Raw genomic sequence first — 23,689 nt, forward strand, 5'->3', positions numbered from 1 at the left:
AGAACACACAGCCACTTAGATCCTTATCACTATGCTTATTGAAAAGTCCTTTCCAGATAGCTTTTTGGAAAATAAAACTTTGGGAGACTTGTGTCTCTGAGAAAACAAAGAAAAGCAGAGATGAAATATGAGCATCAGAGGGAGTAGGGTCATGTCCTGAATGCCTGGTCTTAGGGATCTTGGTTTGCCCAGGCATTCTCACATGGGGATAGATTTAGCTGTGTGAACATTTTTTTCTTGTTCAGAACAGAGAAGAAGCAAGGCCAGGGTCAAAAGTACCTCCCAGAATGCTCACTTGTTCTTGCTCACTTTCCCTCTGAAAGCTAGATTCCAGGGAGAGATGGGGAAATCAAAGTCAGCTCAGACACCTCATGGAATGAAAGAGCCCAGTTTTAATGGCAGCTTGTGACTATTGTTATGTGAATGGAGAAGCAGAGAAATACTTCACCTGGGGATACATTTCTCATTGTTCTTTCCTTCTATGGATTGTTGCTGTTTCCTGTTACTGCTATAAAATACCTGAGCTTGAATATTTCTAAAGTGACGAAGTTTATTTAGCTCACTGTTTTTGTTGCTGAATATTTGTTTTCTGATTTCTTCAAAGTATGGCAGGTGTCAGCAAATGGTGTCTGTGTGTATGATTGGACACAGCTTGCTAGAGAAAGCAAGAAGGTGTGTCAATGAAACCAATTTTCTTTACCATCCTCTCATTAGTTTAGTTCTATAAAAGAGACATCTCTTCTGTGGTTGATTACTATTAGCCTACCTAAAACCTAATCACCTCTCTTAAGTTCACAATCTCCTAAAACATCATGCCACTCATGATAGATCACAAGAGGAAAACAAGTCTGCAGCACATGATGCTTTTGGGGACAGATCATATCCAATGCCAAGCATGGTCTCTTGACACTGAAGGTCCAGCCTACCAAGTATTCTAGTATTCTAAGTACAAAAGTGTTTGCAGGATATACATAGATTGGGAGAGAGAGAATCAGAGACAGAGAATCAGAGAGAGAGAATCAGAGAGAAAGAGAGAGAGAGAGAGAGATCTCCAACCTGCTTAGAGATGTTGACTACTTCTGCTATAGTTAGAAGGTTAAATCTCTTGAACATGTTTATATGTTGCAATGCTTGATGCTGTCTGGGGCTGCTTTGGAACCTCAAAAAGTAAAGTCTTTCCTGTGGAAATGAGTTACTGGGGAGACGCTCTTAAAGGTTGTAGTCCAGTCTCCTAGCAATTTCTTTCTGCTTTTTTGGTTACTCTTGTTATACAGTCTCATGCTCCACTGCCATGTCTTCAAAAGCATGAGCCAAATAAGCTTCTCCTCCCTTATGCTTCTTCATTCAGGTCATTTATCACAGGGACAAGAAAACTAATTAATATACAGCCAATGGAGGCATTCCAAAGCTGTGAAAATACTCTGTGCCACTTTCATGTCTCATGTGGTTTATATCATTTTGCTCTCATAAATTTTAATCACCCCTGTCTTTATCTGAAGTTCCCATATTTAGCTCCTACCAAGTGACTTTGACCTGGACTATATTTATGGCCTTTTGATAACATCATGTAGCTAAGTATCTTCTACTTCATCCACATGAATTTTTTTGTGGGGGCAGTTAACTTTATTGATGTTATTCAAGAGAGTAGGCAACAGGTGGTGGACCACATGAATTTTTAAGAGTGTGGATTGGTTTGAATCTAAACTGGCATTTCCTAGCTTTGTCATGTTGCTTGATTTAGGTGATTTAATTTTATTGTTCTTCAGTGTCTTCCTTTGTAATTAATAATAAAACCTGTTTGAAAGTTTTTTTGTGAAGATTATACAATGTAATCACTGTAAAGAGAAATGCCTGGCATTTCAATATGCATCACCTGTTCTTTTCATATTATTGTTAAAAATGTAAACAGTGTTCATGCTTTCCATTTGATTTTCATGACCCATTGTTTATTTCTATTAGAGAAATTTCTCACTTCCTAAATTCCTCTTTTATTATTCTCTCTTTCTCTGTGTCTCTCTCTGTGTTTCTCTGTCTCTGTCTCTCTCTCCTTCCCCATCCATGTGTGTGTGTATATGTGTGTGTGTGTGTTTGTCTCTGTCTTCCTTTCTCTGTCTGTTTTTCTATCTTTGTCTTCTCTGTATATGGTATATGACACACACACACACACACACACACACACACACACACACACACACACATATATATGAATGTATGTATCTGCGTATGATATATATGTGGTAAATATATGTGTAATTGTGTGTGGGTTTGTGTGTGTTACATGAGCACTTGTTCCTGTGCCAGTGCATGAATATGAGGGTGAGCATATATGGGTATACAATCCCACATAAGACAAAAGACATCATTAAGAGAATTCCTTGTTCACTCTACCTTAGTTTTGGAGACATGTTCCTAACTGAGTCCAAAGCTGGTCATTTGCCTTGATTAGTTGTACAGTGAGCTCTAGGTGAGTCTGTCCTCTGCCTCCCCAGTACAGATTCTGAGACTCCAATCTCAGGTCCTTAATGTTATGAAGCAAGTACATTACTGAGTGATCCAACTTCATAGACCCTATTTATTTGTTTTCCTGGTGTCTAAATTATTTTTAATTGTTTTAACACATATTTTGAAGCAAACAAATGTCCCATCCAGCAGGACCCAGTTATTCGTGGGTGCGAGGGCGACCGCAAACCTGAAGAGAAATGAGCGAGAAAGAGAAGCAGAGACCAAGGAGGATTCCTGTCAAGGTCTCACTCAGTTTATTAGGCTGAAACGCCAGGTTTTAAGCACACAGCAAGGGAAATAGGGAGGGGTTGAGGGGGAATTAACAAAGAACAAAGAAGTGGGCATCTGGGGACATGAAGGCCGACCTCAGACTGCAGGCGGGAGGCACTCTGAATCTATATCCAGGATGTAGAATCCTCCTTAACAGCCTTGGGAGTCAGGCTGGGCTCAGCACATAACTCATGTCCTTAGAAGTCTTGGGAGTCAGGAAGAGATAAGGAAGAGGGGTCTATAATTTAGCTTTTTATAGCCTCAGGTGCCAGAAAGGGAATAGGGAGGAGGGGGTGATGACCCGCTCCTTAGCACAAGACCATTTGGCTTGTTAGAGTGGGAAGCTGTGAAAGGCATACTTTCTCACGGTATGGTCTCCCCCTTTGAATTAAATTTAATAAGGCCACACTTAACTGAGGTGATCAAATGACCTTCTCATCCTTGGATGAGTGGGCATTAACCATTGCTGGGGGAGCATTGACCAGATTCCTCCTGTGGGTGCTGTCATGACCCACATTCATGGCTCTTGGTATCTTTTGGGGAGAGGAGACAGAGCCTTAGAAAGATTCTTTGGTTGTAACTGGAACTAGATACCACCTCCGTGCAAACCGTGTGTGTCTCTCAGGGAACTCAGAAATGGTCTAGTTAGACCTTCCCCTGCAATGCTTAGCCTCTTACCCACGCCGGTACCCATACTGAATTCATATTATCACGAACCAGTTTGCACAGGTTTGAGTCCTGTGCAGCTTCTAAAGGAGAACTGTCAACCTCAGATTCAGCAAGGCCTCTACAAAAATTATGCCAATCACAACACCACAATTTGTGGCTCTTAAGCTATATTAGGAGCTGGAGGTCACCCTCCTCATCTCTACTGTCTCCATGGCTTGAGGAACCAAGGGGACTCTGCATTTGCACCAAGGGTGGAAAACTGGAGGCTAGCAGCTGCTCTTTCTGCAACGGTGGAAGGGAGATCTTCGTCTGAGTCTCAGATATCCAGTCCATGGTAGTGAACTGCAACCGGCTTGCTTAAAGCAGCTTCAATCTGTGACTTAACAAAACTGATTAATCTATTAAAGACCCAAGGGCCAAAGACAAAAGCAGTAAAATACCCATGAAAGGTCCCAAAAGGCTGGGAAGTACAGTAGTGAGCCAAGGAGAAGTAGAAAAACAATTTTGATACCAATATTCTTGTTTCTCTCTGTTACGTTTTCTCTCTTCTAAACTAGTTCCAACTTTGTCTATACTATCTTGAACTAAGCCAGTCTTATCAGAATAAAAACATCATTCTTCTTTGAGGGCTGCACATAGTCCTCCCTCTTTTAGGAACACTAAATCAAGGCCTTGTCTGTTCTGTAATACTACCTCGGACAGAGAGACCAGGGAATCTTAAAATTTTCAAGCCCCTTTGTAGTTCTTGTATATCTCTGTCCACAGCAAGGCTAAGCTGGGTGTATTGCTGTTGGGAGGTGACCAAAGAGGCAATGCCAGTTCCTGCACCTGTGGCTTCTAAGCCCAGGATTACTGCCAAGGTCACTGCAGAATTAGGCTCTCCTTGTTGTAGCCCATGATGGAAATAGGAAGTTTCTTCATCTTGTTTGCAAGTGGCTGCTCTCCCAGATTCTTCTTTCTCTGTGCACTCAACACAACTTTCTTGTCATTACTGTCAGGGCACTCAGGAACTCACAGGTCAGCCCGTCACACGAATCATTCTGGAAGCTGGCATGCTTCTGCAGTATTCCCTGGAAAAAACAGAAACACCTCCTCTCTCCGCCATATTAACTTTCTGTTCAGGCTCATGCCTTGTACCAATAAGTGGATCCTTATCATCTCACCTAGACATGATTATGTCTAGTTTTAAGATATTATAAGGCATTTATTAACTTCTTTGACATCCAAATTTCAAAATTCTTAAAAAATAAAAGTATTATTTAAATAATGTGTACGGGGGTATAATTTCTCTCCTTTTTTTGTTTTTAAGAAGAGAGTGTTTTTAAAGTTCCACAATACCTTGTATTTGAGAATTATTAAATTGTTGACAAAACATCTTAAATAATTGACTGTTATAAACAGTTTTAGTATAACATGGGTAGTGACTGATTACACTTTCAATTGTTTCTCTTGAAGAGAGATTGTAACTAGAATGCTTGAAAAGTTATATAGTCACATGTGTATAATTTATTTATTTATTAATCAGAAATAAGAGCATTCATTTGCAGCAATTGATTAAGTATAGGTCCTCAAGAATTAATACTATTATGTGGAAACAGGTAGGAACTGAGGACACCAGAGTAAATTTTTTACAATTTGACATGCACATTCTCTAAAAATACCAAAATATTATCTTAAACCATTACTATTTTGAATATATAAAGAACGAGATTATACAGCCAACTTTTAAAGAATGATGAGCTATTCCTTGTCCCATGGGGGTATAAGGAATTCCAGTTTTATGTTTGATGCCAAATTCTTTACAAAATGAAGTAAAATTCTTGCTAGAATAGGATGCCCCGTTATCTGTCTTAATAAGTTTAGGCAATCCCAGGGCATTAAAGGCTTGTAGGCAATGATCAGTTACATTTTTATAGGGCTCTCCCGTATGCTGAGAAGCAAAATGAAATCCTGAACAAGTGTCAATACAAACATGTATATATTTTAATTTTCCAGATTCCACATAATGAATTACATCCATTTGCCAAATATGATTAGGCATAAGACCTCGTGGATTAACTCCTAACTGTGACACTGGAGATAATGGAATATATTTAGGACCTTGTTTTACAATATCTGACTCTTTGCCAAAATAAGTTAGTGCCTGCTTCTTTCCAAGGATAACTGTCTGATCTACTGCTTCATAGTATGGCAAGATATTACGTTTAGGAGAAATCCTCGAATGTATCCACATTAGAGGAGACTTTTTCCATAACAATCCTGTAGGCATATGAATCATATTAAAAGTTAACAGGTGTAAAGGCAGAGAGTAATCTATATAAGTGACAAATTGCTCTTCAATAGCTTTTTCCACTTGTTGTAAGGCCAGCAATCCTTCTGAGGTTAAATATCTAGGGGAGGTTGGATCAGAACTCCCTTTAAGACTATCAAACAAAGTTTTCAACTCCCTTGTAGTACACTTTAAATTGGGGCGAAGACAATTAATACTACCTAACCGTTTTTGAAAATCATTTAAAGTCCTTAAGTTGTCTCTGCGAATAACTATCTTCTAGGGAAAAACTGCTTGATTAGTAAGTCTAAAACCCAAATAATTATAAGGATCCTGACTTTGTATCCTTTCAGAAGCTATCTGTAATCTTTATCAGTTAAAGCTTTATGTAAACCTCTATAACACAAAAGCAAAATCCTGGGGGTCTTTTCCCGGCAACCCAGGACAATTTCTTAACTGCCCAAAAACAGTCTTCTTAAAGGAACAATATTTTTTCTTATAAGTTGCATAAGCAATTGTAATCTTGAGAAATAATAGCATCTGAGGGATGAAAAATTTTAAGTAATTGTAAGCTCTGAGATATAATATTGACTATTAATATACAATTTAAAGTTTTATTGTTCAACATTTTAAAACACCAACTACAGCACACAATTTAATTATCTGTGCTGAAACAGGAGGAAACTCAAAAGAATAAGTGTGCAATCCAATTCACATATACTTTTGTCCCATAGAAGGGCTGTTTTTAAACACAGTAAATGGGATGTGTGCATGCATGAATTTATAGAAGGTACAGAAGCATGCATAAAAACAATTTTAAAACTTATCTTAGAATCATGATTATCAATTTTACTTAATATGATGGTATGCAATAGATCGAATATTAATATTCTGCAATAACCAAATTAATGGCTGTTTGGAACAAGGAACAGACACTTAGTCAGGTTCTTAAGACACAATTTTTGTTATAATTTTTCCAAAATATATGAATTTATCTTACAATTCTTTATTAGCACTACAGTGGCTTTATAGGGTGTTAAAACTTTACTTTGAGGTGAAGAAGGATGATTTTACAACAATGTTTTCTCTTGCCAAAGATTTCTTGTGGGCACATAAATAAAATGAGCAGGTAATATTTATTTACCATTGATTATAATTGATAACAATTGATCACAGAAGTTTCCTCTGCTTTCTGTGAAACCTTTTATTTCTCACCAGTAATTTTGAATCTCACTAGATAACACATAACAAAGGTTTAAGTTGCTTTAAGGTCTCAGGTGAGGTCTTAGCCAATGAACATCTCCTGGAAGCTTTTGAAAATAAAATTTTGAAGCTGATATTTTTTGCTTCTTAGATTTTCTGTACCACGATTTTCTAATATAGCTAAAAATACTAAGTATTATAAGATATTGCCTCTGAATCTTATCTGGAGCTACAGCTACTCCCTAGAACTTAAAAGCTCATTGTGTGAGAGCAAGGAGTTAAAGTTAACTTCCCCTTAAAAGCATTAGTAACTAAAATACTTTTCACATAGGAAACAGTGCATATACATATAAGCAAACTCTGTACACTATAGCTTTATATAAAGTAGGCAAGTCAAATCACAATGTCCTCATAAATTCCACAGCCTGATTGACCTTTTATAAACTTTGAATTTAAACTTTATTTAGAACAGCATCTGGCTAGGTCTGCAACAAGGCTCTTTTAGCTAAAAGGAAGGTGAAGTCCCAGAAATTTCCCTAGCCATGGTTTGCAAAACAAAAGAAGTGCCACACAAGCTTTATTGAGGCTGCTTCCTTTCAAGATCAGAGTCAACCCAAACACAAACATTTATCAATCTGAGTACTCTGCCAGAGTCCTGGCCCAAAGATTATTTCTATTTTGAAATATCTTTAAAGATCTGTTTTCCTGGGTTTGTTCATGTCACATGTCATTTAGAATGACTCCAAACCTGAGTTCCCAATTTTAAGCTAACTTTCTGTTACAAGCAAAAGACTGCCTGCCCCTTTAAGAGCTCTATTTGCAGTTGGCTCCCAGCAGGGCTTTTCCAGCTGTACTTGACTCCCAGCCACAGTGCAGTATAACTTGTCAGTTTCTGCTATGCAAATTGAGACTTCCCTTTAAACAAGTTAAATTAAATCAAAGGATGGACAGCCAGCAGATAAAGTTTTAACCATTTTTTTTCCGCATGAAACACAGAACAACAACCATTCAAACAACAAAACAAAACCAAACGTAAATAGACTGCCATATGGACAAATGGTGCACCAAGGACAGACAACAGACAGGGAGAGAATAGAACTTAATGTCTCAAAGGGACCCAGATATCCTAACTAGAACTAAGAATATCTCCATAGGAGCCAGAGAGGAAGCAGGACATCTCCCAGTTTCCTTCTGTCCCTAGGAGAACTCTGAAATAGCTTATTTTCATTTTCCCTCTTTTTAGCTAAAAAGTCCCAAACAGGGGATAACTGCTTTTCTGAAACTTATTCTCTCTCACGTTCAAATTCTACTTCTTACTTCTTTATCTCCTTCTTCTGGGAATTCTGCCAGAGAAGGAAGAAGAGGTACAGTGGTAGCTTCTGATAGTTACTCCCCAATAAGAAAAGATGGTTGCAGGGACTGCATCAGGACCCTCATTAGCTAGTTTATCATTTAAATCTCTGCCTACCTTTCGCCATTTTTTACAGTGTATCTCTGCTCCATCTATAATAAACCATGGACATGCCTGGTCTATGAAAATAAAAAAAGTTTATCAAATCTTTCTTTTTAACTCTAACTCCTCTTTCCCTGAGAGACATCTTTAAGCCTTTAATGAAGGCTGCCTCTTAAGCTTAGTTCCCATTTCTCAGTGGAGATGAATCACTTACTGAGGGCTACTCTGTCCCATGAGCTGTGGGAGCGGTCCTTCACTACTTACTTTTTCTTGGGGTCGTGAAGAACTTCTCTTGGGGAGTCAAACTCTGTAATCTCCACCTAAAGTAAACGATCTGAACCTCAGTTCCATGTGGAGGCACCACTTGTCCTGTCCAGCAGGACCCAGTTATTCATAGGTGCAAGGGGGTCCACAAACCTGAAAGAGAAATGGGCAGAAGGGAGAGAGAAGCGGAGACCAAGAAGAATTCATCTTTTTGCAGCCTCAGGTGCCAGGAAGGGAATAGAGAGGAGGGGGTGATGACCCACTCCTTAGCACAAGGCCATTTGGCTTGTTAGGGTGGGAAGCTGTGAAAGGCCTACTTTCTCATGGTATGGTCTCCAACAAACAAGGAGAGAAAGAAAACTAATTTTGGCTCTCAGGTCCAGACCTATCTGTTGCTCATCCTTGAGTGAACTCTGTCTAGCACAGCAGTCTGGGAATAACAGGCAAGAAAGTACAACTATTTAATTTTCTCCTTCTTCAATTTTATCCCATTCATGCCCCTAGTCTAAGAGACTGTCTTTCCATTCTGGGCCAGTATTTGCTTCTTAATGATCGTGTTTTTTGATGACCAGTTAAGATTAAAATAAAAAGTAAACCTCATAATTAGCTTCTATGATATAGACTTTTGTGGAGATGCTTATACAGATGTGCTGTGCAGTTGTTTTGATTCTTTGTTCACTGTTAGGACACTAGCAAGTAACCCTCTTGGGCCTTGTTTAGCCTTGATGCCTCCTGTCAACAGAAGTGTGGTGTTATCCTGTTTTAGTTTGTGGATGATTGGCTCTACCATTTTGCTGAAGTAGTGCATAAGGTCACTGCACTGTGAGGATGATTTACCGTCAGTCAGACACCTCAGGTTGTTCCTGAAGGTATATGGTGAATATACCCATTCCCTAGCATTTCTTCATATTCTGTGAACATTTCAGATCCTATTGCACTGGCATTCATAAAACTTTCCTCCCTCTTCCCTCTTTCTATATTTTATATCCCTGTCTCTCTGTGTCTCTTTTTCTGTATCTCATTCTCTCTTACTCTTTCTGTCTCTTTCCTACTCCACCTCTCAGTATATTAAAAACAAACGAACAAAACTCTGACGAGCTCTTTTTCTCTGACCAGCCCACCACTCTGGCCCCAATACTAGTTTGAATGCTAGACATCTATCTACAGCTAGTAATCTCCCTTCTTTCAGTTTTTGGGTGACTTGTGCATATCCCGTAAGGCATATCTCTGCTTTCTACATTAATGCATTCCTTATATGTTGCTCTGTCAAAATGCTTGGAAAAAAGCAACTTAAGTAAGAGTTGATTTGGGATTACAGTTTAAGAGTCCATCCTGGCAAGCATATGAGATGGCTACACACATCGCCTCTGCATTCAAGGCAGATAAATGTCATTGTTTAGTTGACCCTTCACTTTTTTATGATGTCTGAGATACCAGCTTATAGCACAGTGACAGCCACATAGAGAACTTTCTATCCCAGTTAACACAGTTCAGAAACAATCTCACTGACATACTCAGAGCCTTGTCAATATTAACCACTAGGAAAAAAATAAAGAATCCAAAAAGTAACAGTTAACTTGTCTTTTTATAGACTACATCCAGGTATTTTCCTGATAATGTGTATTTCCATAAAAATTAGAAAATCAAGTATTAGGCTTGATCCTCATGTTGAACAGTTTTTTCAATGAGATCAGTGAAGAAGTGTTAATTGTTCATGGGTATGTATGTCTGAATTATAAGTTCAATGAAGCTTCCTCTGATGCAAACCCAAACCATTAAATATTCCCTGAATACTGTCTCTTTCCTCTATGTCCCTCTATTGTGAGACTTGCCTCATGATATCAATGTACTTTCTCACTTACTCCATCCTACAACACACTGAAAACAGGCTTATAATCACATCTGTAGCATCAGAGCAATGACAAAGTTCTGTTTAGGATTTCCTTGAACATCATTTAGTTTTCAGCATTAGATTATATTCTTCCAAGAATCTACTGTCAGAAAAACCCTGTCTTCAGAAATTACCTGATTTATTATTTTTGTTCAGTTCTATGGTTGCTTTTATCATCTTAATATTGATTTAGAATTTTTACTTGGTTAGTATTCAATATTCAGACTTACACTTGTTTCATTCTTTTGATTTCATTTCTGCAAGTAGTTAAAATATTTTAACATTAAGAATTATGGAATGGTAATAGTCACAATCCAGTCGAGGGCATTTTTAGTCAATCATATCTAGAAATATCATCACAAACACACCTATGTATACATTTTATTGATCACTTAAACACATCATAACCTGAAAAAAGTAAAAAATCAGAATACCAGTCACACATATACACAATGGCGGATCAGAGAAGTCTCCCTTTCCTGTTGCCATAAATCCATTCTTATTTATCTTTTCTGTATACCCATCTATTTTACTTTGTCCCCATTCTGTGTGTTTATTGTAGCACAATAAACAGCATCCTTTTTTTCTGCATCAGTACTCACATTTCTCCCTTGACAGTACACAATAGAAATCAGTTTAGATCACTTTAAATGCCACATACATTATTTACTGTGGCTTCCTTACATCTAACTATGTGAGCTAAGTACACTTTACTCACTCAGGCATCTACTGATGGACACTTACCTTTTGCCAACATAGCTTTATTTGTAATAGGTAACTGTCAAGAATACAAGCAAACATCTTTTAAAGACCAAATGTCACATTCTTACTGATTTCAAGATCTATTACTGAAATCAGCAAGCTTCAGGGACTGGTGTTGATCTCTAAGCTCAGAAGTCAGTGTACATTTGCTTTGGGGTGGAAAGGGGGATGGTAAGTGTTTGTTCACATCTTAATAGGATCTAGAATCTTCTACGAGTCTAATTTCCAGGCACATCAGTGAAGAACTGGTTAGTCTCTTGGTATGACTATGGGATATTTTCTTGATTTGGCTATTGAGATGAGAAGGCTCATCCTCTGTTAGTGGCAGTATCAAAGGCTCCTCCAGGTATGGATATTATGCTGTATAAAAAAGAAAAAATGAGCTAAGCAAAAGTGCTAATCACTCTATGCTTCTTGACTGTGGACACAATGGGACCAGATATGTCACTCTCCTAATACCATGGCTTTACACAATTCTCTATTAGGGCCTTGAACTGGGATTCAAAATAAACTCTTACTCCCTTAATTTACTTTTGTCAGGATACTTTATCATAGCAAGAGAAATCTTACTAGACAGCAAGGTATTAGACAGAGGTTTATGAGACAATTTTGTCCCTTGTAGTCTATATTGCTTTTCAAAACAAGAGGGTAAAGACATTGATTTTATATTAATTAGTGTGAATGAGAGCTGACACATTAAAAAAGGCTGCCCACATACTGTGGCATGTAACAGAGACAATGACATTTATGTTGTGACAGGCTTGGGGATAGGAGTGTCAATTGAAATGTAAATTAATTCTACTATCTCTGACCTTTCCTATTTATAAGTTTCCCCAGAACCAGAGCTGAATAGACAGACAGACTTACAGTTAGAATCTCCTTTGTTCTAACAAAGGATGGGAGATAGTTTAATGGATGAGGAGCTTGGCATTTAGGTATGAGGACCAGAGTTTAGAGTTTCAGAGTCTACATTAAAATCTTAACAGTTATGATGTCCCATCTTTAATTCCAGATTCAGGAGTCAGTTTTACAGGATCACGAGAAAAACTTATAATAGCTTAGTTGGTAAATTCCAGGTTCAATGAAAGACCTTGCCTTAGTAAATAGAGAGGAGAATAATTGAGGATACCAGCTATAAAAAACCATGTGCACTCAAACACATATGAACACACATATGTTTACATACATGTAATACACAGAGAGATACATATAAAAAGAGACAAAGAAAGAGAGAGTCAGACAGAGAGAGAGAGAAAGAGAAATGGGGAAAGAACTACCTTCTTTTAGTCTTAGAGAAGCAAGAGTAAATAGTGCCCTTTGCCTTCCATTCAGTCTCAGAAATCTTCCTAGTGTGATATTGCACATCTTCAAATATCTAAAGAGAGGATTATGAAACACTATTTATTTTGAGGCCCTGTGTTACAAATTCATAGTGTTTATAATCTTTAGTCTACATGGTGAAATATGAAGGAGGGATCATTTTATATTTTTATTTGTACAAAGAAGAGGTTGGGAAATATCAAGGCTCAAGGCAACCATCACTCGATAATGAGAGTGACATTTTGGAATAGAAGGTAGCTTTGAATGAGTCACCATGTTCTTCTCTAGACTGTATCTAATAATGTCTGTCACAAAATTCTGCCAAGGCCTCATAGAAACTTCTAAGACAAGGACTACAAATATGGTTCAGTTGCTAGATTACTTACATAGATTTCAGGAAGCCCTGGGTACCATCCCTAGTATTACATAAATCAAGCAGTTGTAAGGTATGTCTGGGAACAGCACTAGAGAAATATAGTCATACAGATCAGCAACTCAAGATCACTCTTGGCTATATAAGGAGTCAAAAGAGTAACCAGTTAGCTTAGTGAGTAAAGACACTTGCTAAATTTCATGATCTACATTTAATCCATTTGGCATTACAAATGCATTGTTGCATGTGGGTGCCCATACATTTCTCCAAACACACATGTACATATGCAAATTATCTATCCATCCATCTATCTATCTATCTATCTATCTATGTATCTATCTATTTATTCTGGTTTTTTTGAGAAAGCATTTCTGTGTGGCTCTGGCTGAGAATTCATTCTGTAGACCAGACTGGCTTTGAACTCAGAGATTTGCCTGACTCTGCCTCCCAAATGCTGGGATTAAAGGAATGCATTACCATGGCTCATCTGACTTATTTTTATTTCATCAGTAGGAGAATTTTTTTGTTTCTGTGTACCTGACCCAAGGCATACCTAGTACCTGTGAAGGCCAGAAAAACCTGATAGTTCTTCTGAAATTGAGTTTCACATGGTTTCAATCCTCCTTGTTTATGTTTTCAACGAAATCTGGATTTGCTGTAGCCACAGCAAGAGCTGAACTCTTCTGAGCTATCTCTCTATCCTCCTAAAAATACATCTTTTTAAAAACAATTGCTTAAAGTCTAGGTGACAGGAGATCCTGACAAGAGTCTCAAGGGGAAAAGAAAATGAATACGTGTAAGACCACTGCAAGAAGCACCCACAAGAACAGCATCACTGTTCTTTTCTCCAAATATAATTTATAATTTGATTTTAAAGTGTTTCTCTCTGTATGCCACAGAGATAAAACACTGAACATCAATGGGGAAAAGGGCTGGACCTGGACCTGAGTCTTACATGTTTATTGTACCACATATACATCTCAATGAGAAAGCATAAAAACAAACAAACAAACAAACAAACAAAACCAAAAACCTCTTGTTTCAGCCAGCCAGTTTTCTAGATAGGGTCTGATGTATCCAGGCTGGCCTTGAACTCACTCTGTAGCAGTGGATGATTATAAACTCCCAATCTTCCTGATTTCCTAATTAAGTACAAAAATCACTGGGATTTACTACCATATCCAGTTTATGTAGGGTTGGGGGTAAAACACAGTTCTTCTGTCATGTTAGGTAAGCATATCTCGACGAAACCTCAGCACCCAGGTATATACTCATGTGCTCGGGGCTATAGTATTCATTTAACTGGTGTACCTTATACCTTATGCCTGTATAAGTCACTAAAAAAGAGCCCTAAGCATCTTAGACACATAACGTTTGGGTGGCGGGTTTCAAGACAGGGTTTCTCTGAATAGCCCTGGCTGTCCTGGAACTCACTCTGTAGACCAGGCTGGCCTCGAACTCAGAAATCCCTCTGTCTCTGCCTCCGAAGTGCTGGGATTAAAGGCATATGCCACCACTGCCAGGCAACACATAACATTTCTTTAAACACACAGGTACAAAATTTGACTCACTATATTTGGAATCTAACCCTTCTACCTTGTTAGACCATAAGAAGCGATTTCCTGGGTCTCTTTGATCATGCCATCTACTTTAAAGCAAGCAAGAAAGAAAAATAGTGCCTCAAAAAGCCACATAAACTATAAAGGCTAGAGTGAACTGAGAGCATAAATCACAGTCAAGTATGTTGCCTGGAAGTTGTAAATGTGGCCATCATAGGTAGGTGGAAGAGTGATGATGGATGTGATACTGGGTACATCACAGCTAATGCAAGGAGGGCAGTGGCCGGGAACTGTTCATGCATACTACCACAAACAGAGAAGCTCTGTTCTAAAAGCAGCTGTCTGTGGTTTGTACAATAGACTGGAATGCATTCCTCCCTGAGAAGCTATACTAGCATTCTTGAAAGAAACAACAGCTCTTGGCAGAAGCTTTTAAAGGAGATGGAAATTGCTTTACATTCAATTGCTATCCTTACCATTATAAAGGTTGAAGGGAAGGTGGGTCCCACAACATAGGTTCCTAGACATGTTTGTAACAATAAAATGATCTATATTTAATTGAAATTTGTCCTAACAATTCCCTATTCATCTTTGATTTTGTTAATTTGGATCTTCTCTCTGTGTTTGGGTGAGTTTGACAAACACTAACTTTTTCAAAGACTCAACTCTTATTAATATTATGCACTTTTCTCATAGCCTCTATTTCATTATTTTTCACCCTAACACTTATTATTTTTTCCTGCTCACTGGGTTTGAGATAGGCTTCTTGTTTTTCTAAAGATTTAAGGAGCACTTAATTGTGTCCAGAATACCTGGTAGATTAGACATTTAATTTTGAGTGTTTCTATGGATTTCAAACATTTCCTTTTTGATTTCTTCAATCTTCACTGAATTTTTTTTATGAAAAGTATATTTGTGTGCTAAATAGACTTACCAGGTTTTAATTTTTATTTTTCTTATGTTTATGTAGCAATATAAATCAAAAGGAATAACCTATTCTGACTGGCTGGGGAGGCATCTCTATGGTTGAAATTTTCATCATAAGAACATTAAGGCCTGTGTTTATATCCTTAGAACTCATGTAAATGCCAATGGCCATGGGGGCTCACCTGTACTACCAGATTGGGAAAGCAGCAGGAAGAGATTTGGAGAACAAACTGATGGCCAATACTAGCTACACTGACAGCTCTGGCTTTGACTGAGAAAGAGTAATCAAGGATAATTTTCCACATCAGTCTCTTGCCTCCACTTGCATGAGCACACATGGGCATCTCAACCCCAGCATATATATGAGCTGACATACATGCAAATACATACATACATACATACATACATACATACATGAATACATACATAGAAAAAATGGAAAAGTGTATTAATTTGTCTCTCTAAAATATTCAGATTCTATATTCTCTTGTGTTCTGGGGTTTTAATTTATTCCACTAACCTCTTCAGATGCCCCTAGAATACCATCAACAGAGTGGCTTCCCGGCTTGATTGTTAAAAATGAGTCAAACACCATGGCAGGTGTTAGGGTAAATTCCTAGCCTGAGTTGAATCGGTGCTTTAGGCCAACATATGTGTTTTAATTTAGTACTCAGAGCACTGGGCACTAGACTGCCCAGCTAAAAGATTACTAGACTGAGACTTGGAGAGCTGATCTGCTTCTTCCAGAATCTTGTGGATAGTAAAACAAGTTCTGGAAACTAGATCTAATATATAATCCTTTACCTCTGGAAATCATAGAAGCCAAGCCTCAGCTAATGTTTTTTACCTATCAGTTTTGTGAGTTAAATAGAGAGACAAGGCACAAGCATGAAAAGTTAAATGAGCATCAATTCAGAAGGATAGAAGACAACAGAGTACTGTACACAAGTAGACAGTGAATACATGGTAGAAGCAGTATCTGAAGGCTATGTAAAGTGTCTTTACACGTGGCATAGAAAATTCAATTTGTCAACATATATAACTGTGGGCCTGGGTACCAGAGGTTTTCCATGGAGATCTCTACCCAATCCTGGTTGAGGGTTCCCGTGAAGGGAAGCAAGTGTAGGCAGGAAAGCCCTGCCTTCCAGGTCGCTAAGTAACTCTGAGCCACTCTGTCTGAGTTGGGTCAGGCTAGGCCAAGGAAAAGCTAACTATCCAGTGGGGAGTGCAGCGGAACCTCAAGTGGCTCTTCGGGAGAGAAGATCTCTTCAAAAGTGTTACATATAGCTCTTGGAACAAAAGACTCAGAAGAAGGAGTAGTTCTTGTGCACCTCTAATTCCCTGGATGGATTTATACAGTTTTGGGGGTGATTCAGGGTTCAACAACAGGTACCTCTCATTGGCTTGGACTGAGAATTTGGGGAAAAACTTATTTGCCTGTGGGAAGGCTTTGTGCTGTTCCTACATGACTGAAAGCCACGCACCTCTCCTGTGGGGGCTGTAACATTGACAGGAGCCACGATCGGACGCCTTCCTTCTCATGTAGGTGGAAATTACCACCTACCAGGTCCCACGGGGGTTCAAGACCTAAGCTCCACTGGAGACCAGGCTGTCTGTGCTTAGCCCGTTGCCCCACGTGTAACTGTGGCAGAAATGACCACTGAGACCTTAGTATAGAATAATTTCATTATAATTAAAGTATAAGTAAATTGTCAAACTGATTGAAGGAATACAAGCAGCTCCCTAGAGTGATTTCAGTTCAGTTAAGCAGGATATTGACAATCTGGAGATTTCTCTTCTTTCCAAGCATTGTTATAGAGAAAATACAGCTTTTTTTTTTCCTCAGCAGAGACAGATATGTATGCAGAATGTAGCTTTAATAATGAGAGTTATTTTTTCTCTTTCTTTCTTTAATAATAATACCAATCAGATATAATTGAAGAGCACTCTGAAAGAATATTAAATTTTGGTTTTGTATGTAAACAATTTAGAGCTTCTGAAATGATAGCCAAAGGAACCAAGTAGAATGTCTAGAAACTGGTTGTGGAAAGTGGACTGGAGCAATGAAAAGAAACAATTTTCCAACAGACAAGAAAAGAGAGAGAATGCTACAGAATATCCTGTCATCACTTGCCAGGAAGCTCTTTCTGCAATATCTTATTTCCTTTGGATGTCTTGTGTGTGTGTGTGTGTGTGTGTGTGTGTGTGTGTGTGTGTGTGTGTGTCTGTGTCTGTGTCTGTGTGTGTGTGTGTGTGTGTGTGTACATGTGTTCATGTGTGCCAGAATGTATTGAGGTCAGAGGATAATTTCAAATGCTAGTTCTTGTGTTTTGTGTCACAATATCACTAAATGGCCTGGAACTCACTGATTTGGCTAGGCTAGCTGGCCAGAAAGCCTTGGGAACCAGCTGTCTCCTCTTCTAATGTGCTGGGAATAAAAGCACATGCCTCATCATCTAGTTCTTTCACACAGGTTTGTTATGCACCTTTTTATGATATAACATGAAAACATTATAACAATATTGTGACTGTAACAGGAAAAAATATGAATTTCAGTGATTTCATAGGACTTGACAGTAATGATTTAGTCAGGATCCTTACAGAAAAAGTGTTGAACAGCCATGTTGTTTTATTTATTTTCTTACTTCTAAATGTGATATCTAACCAAAGCAACTTTAGGAAAGAAACATTTATTTGTCTGAGAGGTGAAACGTATAGTCCATCATTGGGAAGGCATGGCACTGGGAGATTGTGGCACCTGGTCCCATTGCATCTGTAGAAAGGAAGCATGCAGAGAGGGATTAATGCTGGTGCTCAGCTTCCAGCTTTGTTTTTGTCCAGTCCAGGAATCTATCCCATGAAATTGTGCTGCTTGTTTTATAATGGACTCTCTCTCTCTCCATGATAAACCTAATAAAGTTAGAAATTATAACACATGTATGCTCAGAAATTTATCTTTGAGATGATTATGGTATCTGTTATGTTGACAATGACAATTAGGTATCACACACTCGCTTGCTAAATAACTCACAGAAATGTTCACTACCCCATTGATGAAATCAACAATCTTCAATGTGCAGATTCACAGGTACATTCTGATTAATGAAGTACTCCAGAGATGAGTCAACTAGGTCTCAAGTCACATTGTGTGTATGTATAAAGAACTACTTAAAGTGAATTCCACTTATTTGAGTATCCCTTAAGGAAAATCAGATGTGAGCTAGGGCTTTAAGTCTTTTTCTCTCTTCTTCATCCTAAAACAATGCTTATAGTTTGACTATTGATGCCCATTGGCTGAGTTGAGAATGGCCATTTGGAGCACTGTATTGTTCTTTTCTATCTTCTTCACATTGTGCATTGGTGAACATGCAACAAAAAATTGTCAATTATTAAGTTGAATTATTAGAAATTACTTCCCATTCAATATCCAAAGGCAAAATCAGCATACTGAAAATGAACACTCAACTTTGATACAGGTTCCATTTCCATCTCACCAAAGACAGAACATGATTGCAGTAAACTGATTAAATGAGTGAAGTCATGTAATAAATATAGAGATTTGAAATATCTCCATCTATATAAGAAGAAATAACAAACTACTGATTGAGTAATAATATGTAGACTACCTTTAGAACCAGGTTAGATACATGGAGAATGGAGAAAAGATAACTTCTGACAGATGATTAGATGACAGATAGGTAGATGATTAGTAGATAGATGATAGATAGAAGGATGATAGATAATCAATCATAGAAAATTAGTAGATAATAGATTATATAGCATTGCTGGAATTTGATAGACAGATATATGGTAGTGAGAAAGAATAAATCAGGAGAGCTTTGAAAATAATCTAGCTAATGAGCTATAGTTTCCAAGGAATAACCTCTTCCCTTGGCCTTTACTCTTTGATTTGTGATTGGGTCTGTGATATCTGTAAATTTAATACATAATGTCTGAAAGATGTTCTAGTATGGGGGCAGTAGCATTACTCCATCCATATAACTTAGAAATACATATCTTCCCATGAACATCCCAACCATTTCAAAGCTGTCCATTTTTATTCCTCATTCTATAGCATCTCATTTATTGAATAATAACTCTTTTGCTAATTGTATTACATTTGTGTATGTTGACATTGTACGGGCTAGTTTCCAGTAAAATTGACGAAAGCTAGAGTCCTTAGAGAAGAGGGACCCTCAATATAATTGAGAAAATGACTCCATTTTATTGCATTCTAGGCAAATCTGTAGGATGTTTTCTTAATTAGTAATTGATAGGGGAAGCCATTATGGGTGGTGCATCCCTAGTCTGGTGGTGGTTTCCATAAGAAAGTAGGCTGAGGAAGCCATGGAGCTCAAGCCACTATACAGCACCTCTCTATGGATGGCATCTTCATTAGCTCCTGCTTCCATGTTTCAGCCATATTTGAGTTCCTGTCCTGACTTCATTTGATTATGAACAATGGTATAGAAGTGTAAGCCAAATAAACACTTTCACTCCAACTTGCTCTTTGGTTACGGTCGTTTGTCAAACAATATAAACCATAACTATGACAGATATTAGCACAATTCTTGGAGTCTTAGGAGAATATTCTTTTAACAACTTTAACAGTATGAATTTCCATCATTTTATTTTAGGAGCTAAAATTCAATGGAATTAGTTTCTTCAATAGATTAAACTGAAGAATGTAACACTATTTCAAAATAGCAAAGCACATTTTTCCCTGGGAACCTGGTGGTTATTAATTAATTGGTTTGGGAAATTATTCCCAGGATGATTCGTTGTCATTGAGCATGATTTAATTGGATGATATAAGAACTATTCCCAAGTTGGAAAAATCTTAAGGAAATAATTAAAACCAAACCAAATCACTTCTTCCTTCTTCTAATATATTGACACAGAAGTGTAGGAAGATGAAATATCTTTTCCCAGGTCACAGAAAGAATTTATGGGAAGAATTAATACAGAACATCCAAGTAGTCAGTTCTTTCCTTTTATTTGGAGCTAAATCATGCCAATGACCCTAATCTTGCTATTTACAGTTAAAAATAACAGTTGCCTTCAGCATGTTTTCCAACTAGTGCTCTGTAATAGAAATGCTGTGGGTTATTGCTTTTCTTTATGGGCCTTTGTTTCTACATTTATAAAACTAAGAGGGTGGAAGAGGGAAGAAACCACATGATTTCTCTGCTTTGTTCCTTTTCTGCTCTTGGACTCTATGAAGAATAATGTAATGATGTGGGCAAGATTCTCTGGTGGCAAGTGCTTTTCAAGTCTTCCTGTTTCCTCCCCTGCTTTATCTGTGAGGATGTTCAGAATTAAACTGCATATCAAGTTGCAGTAAATGGTTTCCCCCAAGTTATCACAAGTGTCCAACATAGTCCACAGAGGGTCTTGCAACTTCAAGATTTACTTGTTTTTATTCTTGTGTATCTTTTGTTGGTATGTGCACTTGTGTGTTTAGTTGCCTTACAGGCCAGAGAGGTTAATTGATCCCCCTGGGCCTGGCACTACAGGTATTTATTCGTGTGCCATGTAACTTAGACTTCTGGAAGAGAGGCGGGCTGTTTAAATGCTGAGTCACCTCCCCAGCCTGCCTTGCAACTTAATGGTCTTGATTTCTGTTCCTCATAGCAGCCATGCTGCCTACTTGTGTAATGGGTACTTCCACATATTTTGGCTGTCACATGCTTCAATTGACTATAACACCAAAGTTACCAGTCTAAGTTTCATACTGGCAAAAGTGGCTTTCAAGTACAGATTTCTCTACCTTTAAAACCAAATTCCTATCTCTGACTGATGTCTTGCATTCTTTCTTATATTCTCCTCTTGTTCTTCTTGAAAGAGTCACATGTCTTTGAGTTTTTCAGCATAAACATTTTCAGATAATTTTATATGTGTATATATATGATTTTTTTTATTATTATTCAGGGTACTCTAGAGGACCAGACCTGTCAGAATATGTAACTATAGAATTGATTAGAGTGATTTACAAGCTATGCTCAAACTAATCAAACAATAGCTATCTACTAACAGAAAGTCCAAGAATACAGTAGTCCCGGGAGGCTGGTTTTCTCAACTGTTTTACAGTAAATACCAGAATCCCAAAGAAGTAGGCTCTAATGTCAGTGAATGAACTTTCCAGCAAGAGTAACTATGGGCTTGTAAAGAGCAAGAGCTTCCTTCTTCCATGTCCCTTTTATAGGCTGCCCCCAAGAAGTTTGGTCCAGAGTAAAGGTTGATATTTCCACCTCAAAAGATCTGGATTAAAGAATGGATATTCCCACTTAAAATTATTAATTTTAAAAAATCTCTTACAGATATTACTCAGGTGCTTTGATTTTAGTTATGTCATCCAGATAGAGTCATATAAACAACCAAGAATAGTTACCATAAGTGTTTGCTCATGTTTTTGCATGTATTTTGAAGCCTAAGGATAACCCTGATTGACATTCCTCTGATGTCATTCATCTTCTTTTCCCTTTAAAGATTAAAATAAAAGTGTGTATTTGTGTTGGGAAAGAATCTGTGCACGTGAGTGCAAATGTCTCTAGGAGCCAGAAGAGGGCATTGTATTTCCCAATAATAGAATCAGATGTTGCTGTGAATACCTATTGTGGAATATTGGAACTGAACTTGTGTCTTCTGTAAGAGCAGGGCACCCTCTGAACTTCTGAGTCGTCTTCCCAACACATTTTGTTCCTTTGAATAAAAACACCCATTGGCCTGTTACTCTCTTAGTAGGATGGGCTGTCTGGTCAGCAAGACCCAGGGGTCTACCACTCTCTGCTCTCAAGCAGTGGAATGACAAGCATGCATTAGCATGCCCAGCATTTTGTTTTCATTGCCACTTCAGGTTTCATACACAGATCCTTATGTTTACATGATATAGTTTAACCCATGATAATGATGGGTTGCCTTATAGATGCATAGTATCTGTAGCTGTTGTTTTTAAGGTGATACTGTTGGTTTTAACATTTTTTAAAAAGAAATTACCTCTGATATTGTGTATGTACTGAACTTACATAGTTATTTTCTATTTTTCTTACACAGTACAGTATAACAACTGTATGCATAGCATCTATTTTTTTACATATCAAAAGTAATATGAGGATGATTTAAAGTTTAAGGTAGGTGTATATATAAATGCTTTGCTGTTTTATGTGAGAAACTTGAACACCTGCACACTTTGACCAATTTTAGAAACTCTTCAGACTGTCTCCCTATGGATAATGAGGAAGACTATATTTATCAATTTTAAATTAATAATGCCATTAAGTACATAGTATAAAATGTATAGAATAAGGATTCATAAACTTAACTCCTAAGATTATTTGCCTGTTATTAACCAGAGGTAGAACACTATAAGTAACAAAAATCTTGTTTTCTTCTATAAGGAAAATAAAATGTGTTGATCCCATTGTCTACATAGAACACTCAGAAGGAGCCTCTATTGTACTTTGAATGACTCACTGTTTATATAATCTTCCTTAGAAGTTCTTCTAACATCTCTTGTTTTGGATTGTTGTCTGTGTAGAGGACAAGATATGGATGACAGTTCAGCACAACAACACAGAGCTGACTCGGGTACAGGGTTCCAGTCCTGAGAATCCCTACTCCATGACCTTAAACTATGGTGGCAGTATGGAGCAGCTGGAAGCTTTGATTGATGGCTCAGAATACTGTGAACAGGAGGTGATATACCACTGTAGGAGATCCCGTCTGCTTAACACACCAGGTAAGGTCCTATCTTTCTTCATGGTTTGATGAAACATACCAATATTCTGTCTGTTTTTTTTTTTTTTTTTTTTTTTCTGACAGAAGCTAGAATCATTGGAGAAGTGGCAACCTCAATTAAAGATATGTTTACAAATGGTAATTTTCTTAATGACTGATATGAGAAGCCCAGTCAATTATATGTTGTACTATTGGATAGGTTGTCCTGAAGTATATAAGAAAAAAAACATGAAAATATACCTGGGAAAAAAATGAAGGAACAAGCTAAAAAGCAGTGTTCCTCTATGTTCTTTGCTTTGTTTCCTGATTCCAGGTCCATGGCCTGACTTCTCTCAATAATGGAGTGTCAGTTGCAAATTATAAGCTTTTCTTCTTACATTTCATTCAGTGGTGGGTGGTGGTGTTTTATCACAGCAATTGGGGAAAAAAACTTTATCAACAGTACTTCTGATAGAGGGCTAATATCCAAAATATATAAAGAACTCAAGAC

The 23,689-nt window shown here is 37.7% G+C and overlaps 1 protein-coding gene across 4 annotated transcripts in view; it reads left to right on the top strand.

Annotated features, from left to right (window-relative positions):
* The window catches only part of Cntnap5a (contactin associated protein-like 5A), a 902,587-nt gene that overhangs the window by 584,599 nt on the left and 294,299 nt on the right, over positions 1–23,689 (top strand). For all 4 annotated transcript variants that reach the window (NM_001371013.1, NM_001077425.2, XM_006529775.4 and 1 more), the window contains one exon: positions 23,000–23,200. In NM_001371013.1, coding sequence (NP_001357942.1) covers positions 23,000–23,200 — 201 coding nt within the window. The remainder of the gene's footprint in view (positions 1–22,999; positions 23,201–23,689) is intronic.

This window comes from Mus musculus, chromosome 1, assembly GCF_000001635.26.
Source record: "Mus musculus strain C57BL/6J chromosome 1, GRCm38.p6 C57BL/6J".
NCBI classification, from domain to species: Eukaryota; Metazoa; Chordata; class Mammalia; order Rodentia; family Muridae; genus Mus; species Mus musculus.